The following is a 9,916-nucleotide window of genomic DNA, read 5'->3' on the forward strand; positions in this document are numbered from 1 at the left end:
TGTTCAAAGTTGTTAAAATGCATGCAGATTGTGAAAAATTGCAGGTAGGCCTTAGGATACTGGAAGACTGGGAGTCCAAGTGGCAAATGAAATTTAATGTGAACAAATGCACATTGGGAAGAATAACCCAAATCACAGTTACCAGATGCTAGGGTCCACCTTGGGGGTTAGCGCCCAACAAAAAAATCTGGATGTCATTGTAGATAACACAATGAAACCTTCCTCCCAATATATGGTGGAAGCCAAAAAAGCAAACAAGATCCTAGGAATTGTTAAAAAAGGGATGGTTAACAAGACAAAGAATGTTATAATGATAATGAAGGGAATAGACTTAGTAGATAAAGACAGGTTGTTCACCCTCTCCAAGGTAGAGAGAACGAGAGGGCACTCTCTAAAGTTAAAAGGGGATAGATTCTGTACAAACATAAGGAAGTTCTTCTTCACCCAGAGAGTGGTAGAAAACTGGAACACTCTTCCGGAGTCTGTTATAGGGGAAAACACCCTCCAAGGATTCAAGACAAAGTTAGACAAGTTCCTGCTGAACAAGAACGTACGTAGGTAGGGCTAGTCATAGTTAGGGCACTGGTCTTTGACCTAAGGGCCGCCACGTGAGCAGACTGCTGGGCACGATGGACCACTGGTCTGACCCGGCAGCGGCAATTCTTATGTTCTTAAACCTCTCTCTATTCCCCTCCATGCAGCATCTCTCCCTTCCTCCCCTCTTGTATAATCTGCAACATTTCTTTCTCTCTCCCCATGCAACATCTCTTCCAGCCCTCCACCCTAGGTCCAACATTTCTCCCTCTATTCTCCAAGCATTTCCCTCACCTCCACCATATGTAGGATTTTTCCCTCTTACCTCTTTCTACTCTGTTCCATCTCTCCTTTCCTCTCCTCTACCCCATATCCAACAATTTGTCCTCTCTTCTCTCTCCCATGTGCAGCAGCTTTCCATCCCTCCCTTCCTCCCATCCACCTGAGCAACAGCTTTCCAACTCTCCTATCTCCCTGCGCAGCACCTCTTGACTGACTCCCCCACTGTGAGATCAGCGGTGGTGGCGGCTGGCAGGTATGGTATGGGGGGGAGGCTCTGGCAGGAGGGATTGGGCATCCCTCCTGCTGCATTTGTTCAAGGGAGGGGGCTTCCGGGCAGGAGGGGCATCCCTCCTGCTGCGATCATTCGGGGGGGGGGGGGGGGTTTGGCAGGAGGGATTGGGCATCCTTCCTGCCAGTAGTCTTTGCCGCTAAACTTATCATAGAATGGAGATCCCAATTCTCTAACCGGCATCTGTAACAGGGAGGAGTGTGTGGTGCAGTGGTTGGATCTACAGCCTCAGCACCCTGGGGTTGTGGGTTCAAACCCCGCGCTGCTCCTTGTGTCCCTGGGCAAGTCACTCAGTCCTCCATAGCCCCAGGTACATTAGATAGATTGTGAGCCCACCGGGACAGAGAGAGAAAGTGCTTGAGTACCTGATTGTAAAAACCGCTTAGATAACCTTGATAGGCGGTATATAAAATCCTAATAAAACTTGAAATTTGATGTCTGTTAATCTGGTTCTTTTAGGCAGGCTTAGGCGCGATTCTATATAGGATGCCCGTAGAAGTCAAATTAGTTTATTGAGCTATGAATAGATACTGTTTAAGGAAATAGTTCCTTTTTGTAATAGTGGTATGATCTGGAATATAGCAGAACAGCAAAAAAACAAAAGGAATTGACCCCAAAATATCCACAAAGAAGAAAATCCAGAGAAACCCAAAAAAACTCTGTGGAGTGACGATGTTCCTAAATGGACTTTATTTGAAAGTATCAAAGTTCCAAAGGTACACTAAAATCATCCACATAAAATAATTCCATCCACATAAAAGTAAATCATCCACATAAAAGCCTTAAAGGACCTAGTCCGCTAGGGATACAGGACCCAACACGGTCCGCGTTTCGACAAAAAGTCTTCTTCAGGGGTCCAATTGAGTGGTCCGGTTCACCACTCAATTGGACCCCTGAAGAAGACTTTTTGTCAAAACGCGGACCGTGTTGGGTCCTGTATCCCTAGCGGACTAGGTCCTTTAAGGCTTTTATGTGGATGGAATTATTTTATGTGGATGGAATTATTTTATGTGGATGATTTTAGTGTACCTTTGGAACTTTGATACTTTCAAATAAAGTCCATTTAGGAACATCGTCACTCCATATAGCAGAACAGCAACAGTTGATTTAGGGATGGTAAGGCTGAGTCTTATAATTAAAGGGAGGCCTAAGAAAGGTGAGAGCTTAAATATAAGGAAGCCTGGGGAGCTTTTTGTTAAGCAGGCTGAGCTGTGTAGAAGCTTTGAGTAGAAACCTGTGTAATAAAGGCCAGTAGTAGGTTTCTTTTCACAGCTAAAGTTTCTGGATTCAGATTGAAAAGCCATCCAGAAAGACCTGAACAAGGAGGAAAAAGAAGCCATCCAATGTAAGAGAGAAAACCTAAAGATAAGGATTTTTATTTTTTTGTGCACACACATTTTGGACATTTAGGCCCTGATTATGCAAAACGCGTCTAAAGTTAGGTGCCGTTTAAGTGTCCTTTATAGAATCGCACTCAAGTGTCGTTCAGCACTGTTTAGACGTCCTTTAGAGAATACTTAATATCATCATTATGTTGTTAGAATGGCGATTTTAATGCTGTTTTTCATTATAATTGCAATGCTGGGAGTTGGATCTGTTTAATGCTTTTATTTATTTCTCTTCCATCAGACAGAGTGACTGGGATTCGAACCAGCAACATTAGGGTAGAAGGCTGTAGGTTTAACCAGTGTGCTACAGAGTGAGCTAGCGAGCTACATAGCAATCGTAAAACAACTGAACTGGCAGTTTTTAGCACCGGGAGATGCGCTGAATGCCTCACACGGCTCCCGACGCTCATAGAAACTCTATGAGCGTCAGGAGCAGCACAGGGCATTCAGCGTGGATCCCCGCGCTAAAAACTGCTAGCACAGTTTAATAAAAGGAGGTATTTGTCTTGTAGGCATTGTAAGGAAGTCTACTTTTGAGCATAGTTTAGGCTTCAGATAGACCTGAATTCTAAGGATGGAACTTAGGCACAGTTTGGACATCCTTAATGCGATCTGCTAAATAGCTCTCTGGGTATTTATTTTTGCTTTATTAAGCTCAAAATACATTTAATAAGCCACCACATAAACAGGGCACATCAATACAAAGATATCTAATTTAATCTAATCTAATCTTCTATTTGTGCGTCGCTCATATCTATACAGGCTCAAGCCAACTGGAAAGAGAGATAGGAGGGAGAGAGAGGGGAGGTGAATAGGTAGGAGGGAGAGGAAGGAGAGAGGGGGGAAGGGGAAAGGGAGAGAGGAGAGGGGAGGAAGGGGAAAGGGAGAGAGGAGAGGGGAGGATAAAGGAGATTATGTATCGAACAGATGGGTTTTCAGTTTTCTTCGGAAGATGATGTGGCAAGGTTCAGTTCTGGTCTTTTCTGTAAGGCCATTCCAAGTTTTTACTCCTAGAAAGGTAAGCATGGAGTGGAAAACTCATTTATAGTGAAGATCTTTAGTGGATGGAAGATTTAGTAGCATCAAGTTGAGGGTTCTGCGAGAAGTAGACCATGCTATTGAGAAGAACTGGATGAGCGGAGCCGTAGAGGTTCCATAAAGTATGCGGTGAATGATGCAAGATATTTTGAATGTTATTCGTGATGGGATGGGTAGCCAGTGCAAAACCTTCTATTTTTCTGGGCAAACAGTAATCGTATTTGCAAATTAGAGGAAAAGATCCATTAACTGAAGCACAGCACATGAATAAAAACAGCTTTATGTTTCTTGCTAAAAAGCTACCCTTTTTTTCTCACTAAAGATTGCTCCAATGAGGTCATTCTTGAAACAGGTGGATTCAGCAAATAAAGCACATGGCAAAAATATATAGATTGCATGATGCATAAATAACTTCATTTGCAAAAGGTTAAAAACAGAAAAAACAGATACAGACCTTAGCATTGCTTCTACTTCATTGCAAATGGAGGTTTGCAGCTGCACAATGGTGACCTCATTGTGAGATCATCAAGGTGCACCTGCAATTAAAATATGTGCTGGGGGAGTTGGTTGGGATTTGAGCCCATAACTTCTGGAAGAGGAGCACAGGGCTTTTACTTATTGAGCTATAGCAGCTTCCAGACAGGTGTCTCTGACTGTCCTGAGATATGATAGCTTAGCAATAACTCTTATCTGATTTTATATTAGTCAGTAGAATCTGGACACTGGTAATCTAAAGAAAATAAAAGTACTTTAACACTCTTGGGAGTATTTTAAACATTGGACAAATTTTTAATAGGATGTTTTATATGTATTTTTAATTAGAAAAATTCAGTTGTTTTAATTGTATTTAGTTTGTGAACTGGATCCAGTTAATAGAAAAAATATAAGAAGTATATTAAAACAAATTCTTGATTCGGTGTCAATTATTTATAATATTTATATTGTGAGAAATTGTCATTTAATTCTTACTTGTCCAGCAACTTTAGCTTGCCCTTATTCCCCTTCCCTATTTATTTGGGCCCACACTCCTCAGAATGAAGTATTGCCTGAGGTATCCGGCTTATTTAGCGACTACAACAATTGCAGGTAAAGTAAGGCAGGGCTTTATCTTTGAGGGGTGTGGTTACACTAAGGGCTGATTGGCTCAGACGCCTAAGGCCCCACCCCCAATCTGGGCCTTTGGCCCTTCCCCGTGCATTACATTACTTTGCCAGAGGTTGTGGTAAGAGCGAATAGCATAGCTGGTTTTAAGAAAGGTTTGAACAATTTCCTGGAGGAAAACGCCATGTGTTATTGAGACAGACATGGGAGAGAAGCCATTGCTTGCCCTGGATCAGTAGCATGGAATGTTGTTACGCTTTGGGTTTTTGTTAGGTACTAGTAACCTGGATTGGCTACCATGAGCATGGACTACTGTGCTAGATGGACCTTTGGGCTGACCCAATAAGGCTGTTCTTATGTTACATGGGATAGGACCCTGAAGCCGTTAGCTCAATGCGCAGCGGCGGCAAAGAAAGCAAATAGAATGTTGGGCATGATAAAGAAGGGAGAGGGTCATAATGCCGCTTTATAGAGCAATGGTCAGACCACACTTGGAATACTGTGTCCAACACTGGTCTCCCTACCTAAAGAGGGATATAACCCTACTAGAGAGGGTGCAGAGACGAGCCACGAAACTAATAAAAGGTATGAAGAACTTGAGTTACGAAGAACGCCTCGAAAAACTGGGATTGTTTACCCTCCAGAAGAGAAGGCTGCGAGGGGATATGATAGAGACTTTTAAAATACTAAAAGGTTTCGACAAAATGGAGCAAGAATCTTCGTTATTCACATTGTCAACAGTGACTCGAACAAGAGGTCATGGACTGAAACTTAGGGGAGGCAGACTCAGGACTAATATCCGGAAGTTCTGCTTCACACAGCGAGTGGTGGACGCCTGGAATGCTCTCCCGGAGGAGGTTGTGACAGAGACCACCATCCTGGGATTCAAGGGCAAGTTGGATGCACATCTTCTTGCAAATCACATTGAGGGACAAGGGTGAACAAGGTGTCCATTAGAGAACACCTAGCTTGGCCTCCGCGTGTGCGGGTCGCCGGACTAGATGGAACTAGGGTCTGATCCGGTGAAGGCATTTCTTATGTTCTTATGAAAGAAAGCTCAAAAAGAGCAATAACTGTTTGTGGGAGGTGGTGGGGGGCAATGGAAAGGAAAGAAAGAGGGCAGGAAGTTGAACCATGGTCAAGTTCTTGTTCCTTAAACACCACAGGGCTGCTGTTAAAGCCAGGTGTTAACTGTTTAACCAAATATTTAACAGAAGGGGCTGCTAACCAGAATGCCTTAAATGCAATCATTAGCATTTTAAATTTGATTTGATATTTGAGCAGGAGCTAGTGATCATTTTCTAGTAATGACAAGACCGGGTCAGTCTTCTGTGCATGATATAGTAGGTGAATAGTGGTATTCTGGAGAGTCTGAAGCTTTTTCGAATTGGCACAGGGGATCCAACAAAAATGATGTTGCAGTAATCAAGTCTGGATATAAGAAGAGAAAGTAGAAGGGAATCCATTTTGGAAATCAGAAGTAGAAATCCCTGCATACAATGGGATAAAACCTTGACTGGATCAACTGGGTGAATCTGGAGCCAGCTGGCAACTCTAGAACTGCATTTACAATAAGTATATGTACATATACACACTGACATATACCTGCTGTAACACCTGTGCCCATAGTTGAAATATAGTTAAGAATTCCAAATCAAATCTTCCAATGCACATTTTCTTGCCACTGTAGCAAAGTTACAAAAATATTCTTCCAGATAACAGCATGCTTTCCTTTGTGCCTGCTGCATGAAAGATTAATCATTTGCTGACTAGCTTTGACATCAAGACAATACTCTTTTAAAAACTAAGCACCTTATCAGTCAGATCTTGAATCCCCCCCATCTCAAAACATGTTACAGCCATATAAAAGCCAGCTCCATTAGCCTTTATCCCTGTTGAGTTGGCAACCAAGTGAACACACAGGTAAGATTCATTAACTGGCATTAATCATCCTACTGTATGTGACAATTATATTCCAGTTATCTCTGTCCCTATAATTCAGATTTTTTTTTTTCAATCAAATTACTTGAGTGTGCCAAGCATGTAAGAGAGCAGAGGAAAGGGTACTGCAGTATCACCTATTTCAGAGGTGCACCCTTCCCAATTAGGCAAGAACTCTTATGAACTCTTGATAAGTGGGAGCAAAACAATATGAATAAATTGCAGTACGATAAATAACTTTTTTTGTTGCTCTTTCTCTGTCTTGCCTTCATTCCTAATACACAGGGCAGCATTGATCATGCAACCTTCAGATCAGAGAAACAATTAAAAGCTTGATTATTCTGGTCACACCAACCCACAATGAAATCTTTATTCAGTGTTTACAGCAAGGTTTGGCAAGGACTTCCCTGCTGTTTCTCAACTGAAGGGAAAAGCACCCATTGGCTCCTCTCAGCATCAGCTGCCTTGGGTTTAGAGATGAATGCCAATAGTTAGCTTCCCTCCCCACCCAAATTTTTTTTTCAATGTGAAAATTTTGTTTAATTAAATGCTGCGCATTCTGGCGCACAAATATTGCAACAATAGTTTATTTTATAACTTATTTCAATAAATTTTATTGATTTTATAAGAAACAGGAACATCAAAAAAACTCCAAACTCAACTTAATCTCCAGTGTAATCAAACCCAATACCCTAAAATCCTTCTGACCCCCTATAAACCTTCCCCATCTTTTATCATTATAGACTTTCTCTTTTTTTTCTCTATATACCAAGCAAAAAGTAGTACAGCCAGTAATCTCAAACAATCAAACCTGAGGTTAGTCATTAGATTGGGTTAACTGAGAAGTGAACCATAGAAAAAAAAGATGGACACTGCCCAAAACAATAGGACAGTGTGTGGTTGGTTTTTTTTTTTTTAATGTAATGTTTATTTAAATTTGTTTTGGGATTCGAGTCTAGACGCTCAGAATGCAACTTATTTCTACCTGATTGTTGTGAGGAAGTGAAAGACTGGGATGGATGAGAATTAACAGTTCAGCTTGTGACAGCTAAGCCATATGACAGGAATATATAAGGAAGAGTAACTTCCTATTCAGCCATCCTTTATGCTAGGGATTGGCTGTGGTTTGCAGCGATAACGCCAAATCCCCAAAAATGAGCAGAAAGCAGTCGCAAACATTTGCACACCATCGTGCACGCTTGAACCATCATGCGCGAGCAAACTCCTAGGCGTGCATTAAAAGTACACACATAAGCTAGCAAGAGCGCGCCGATTTATAGGACACACTTTTTCAAAAGAGCGCACACTTTACCAAAACAAATGCATTTGCAGAAATACCACCGAATGAAACGTTTCCGGCTGCCCCATCCCTACTTTAACACTCTCAGAATGTGATGGGATAAGTCATAAGCAGCCTGCCCCTTTCAAGAGTGCTCTCCAGACATGGCTAGAATAAATGTCATCTAGCATCTGCAGAGTTTTGGAGGTTTTTTTGCCTGGTCTTCAAAGAGTTAAAAAAAAAAAAAATTAGCAGGAAGAAGTGTCAAATCGAACCCCAGCAGTTTAATAAGTTCAGCTGCACTCTCTTCTTGCTCTTTGCAGTCCTAGCTGGTCACAATCCCAGAAGCTGTTCCTCAGCCCACAGGGGTAAGGAAGAGAAACACTCCCAAACAAGATGCAAAAAAAAAAAAAATAAAAAACCAACATCCTTCTGGGATTTAAACCCTGAACTGTTCCCTCTCTCGTTCTCCAAGTCTTTGCAACCATATTAAAACTGAATCAAACATTTTTTTTTGTTTTAAACCCATCCAAATATTACCTCTTCTTCCTTCTCTCCGACCACCTTTCCTTCTCTTTTGCACGATCTTCCCCTCACATCATCATCATCATCGCTACCTTCCAAAGAGCGGCGTCCTCCCCCTCCCCGAGCAAAGCGTGTCACCCAGCTGGAGCGCCAGGTTCTCTTTGCGTCTGCCGTTCGGGAGCGAAGACAGCGGCTCCGCAGCCCTGCCGTTTCCAGGGACCTCCCCTCCCTCTGCTCTTTCACTTTCACTGGCTGCTGTCCGCCCGCGCCGGTGCTGCTCATGAATATTCTGACACGGGCTAATGTCAAGGGAAGCAAATTGAATGGACCAATGGGGAGCCGGCGCTCCTTCCTTTTCAGGAGCTACCCTGAACTCCCCGGATGCTAATAAGTGTCCATTTGGCACCCGGTGGTTCAAACGTCCAACGCTGATTGGATACCTCTCTCCCCCAGGAGATGCAACTGATTTTTTTTTTTTAACTTTCTACACCGCCTCCCCTCCCCCCTCTTCAGGAGAAAGAGCTGTCATTGGCAACAAATCCTCCGTCTCTCTCATTCTTATTTTGAGAAAGAGAAGTGCTCTTCAACGGAATATACAGATTGGTCTCTTTTGCTTGCTCCTGTTCCGTGCAAAGGCACACTTTTAGGAGGGGGGGGGGGGAATGTTAACTTGCTCCTCTAAAATTTTGATTTCGTAAAAGTTAAAAAAAAAAAAGTGGTGGACCTGAGTTTTGAATCTAGCTTTACAATCTGGGAGTACATAACTTGGTTTTAATTTTGAAATGATCCGGGCTGCATTTTATCTGGTCTTTTTTCTCCCTCCCTGTCGTGTCTTGCCCCCCCCCCCCCCCCCTCCAATAGAAAATCTGTGCTTACCTCGTAATTATTGCTATTTGAGCGTTTGCAGATTTAATATACAGTATTTGAAGCATATAAATCTAGAGCACATTTCAAAACAGTTCAGACTAAAGCATAAGTCTGAATATTCAAATGTTCATTGTGTCAAATATGGACTAATCTGTAAAGCAGAGTTCAGGTTCAAATCAATCTGTAAAATATATTCATTATTTCTACCATTTTCACAACATTGGAATATTCGGTTCTGTCAATTTGCAGAGATAATGCAAAATCATTTTAAGTGTGTCTTGCTTCAACTGCGATTAGCCATAAACCTCTGCCCCCCTACCCAATACCTCTGGTTTGAAAAGGATTCCAATTTCTATGCAACCAGATTGCTCAGCTTTAATTAGAAAAAGGAGTGTTTCAAGAGCAATGCTTGGTCTCTTAATATTCCATACATGTCAGTTCATCTAAAGCAGAGCTTTCCAAACTCTGTGGGGACCTCATCATAAAGCCCACATTTGGGGTCATGAGTTGGGTGGGCTTTCCATAGGTGCAACAATAGTCTGCTCCTCATGGGGAGGGAGAGCACAAAATTTTATTTGGCCACTGTTATGGAGTCACAGTCACAAAAAGATTAATAAACATTGCTCTAAAGCAGTGTTCTTCAACCGCCGGTCCGTAGACATTGTTCTTCAG

The 9,916-nt window shown here is 42.3% G+C and overlaps 1 protein-coding gene across 2 annotated transcripts in view; it reads right to left on the minus strand.

Annotated features, from left to right (window-relative positions):
* The window catches only part of CDH20 (cadherin 20), a 281,754-nt gene extending 273,066 nt beyond the window's left edge, over nucleotides 1-8,688 (minus strand). For both annotated transcript variants that reach the window (XM_033935021.1, XM_033935020.1), the window contains exon 1: nucleotides 8,393-8,688. In XM_033935021.1, the coding sequence (XP_033790912.1) occupies nucleotides 8,393-8,659 (267 nt within the window). In that variant the 5' untranslated portion in view covers nucleotides 8,660-8,688. The remainder of the gene's footprint in view (nucleotides 1-8,392) is intronic.
* Nucleotides 8,689-9,916: the final 1,228 nt, after the last annotated feature.

This window comes from Geotrypetes seraphini, chromosome 2 (assembly GCF_902459505.1).
Source record: "Geotrypetes seraphini chromosome 2, aGeoSer1.1, whole genome shotgun sequence".
NCBI classification, from domain to species: domain Eukaryota; kingdom Metazoa; phylum Chordata; class Amphibia; order Gymnophiona; family Dermophiidae; genus Geotrypetes; species Geotrypetes seraphini.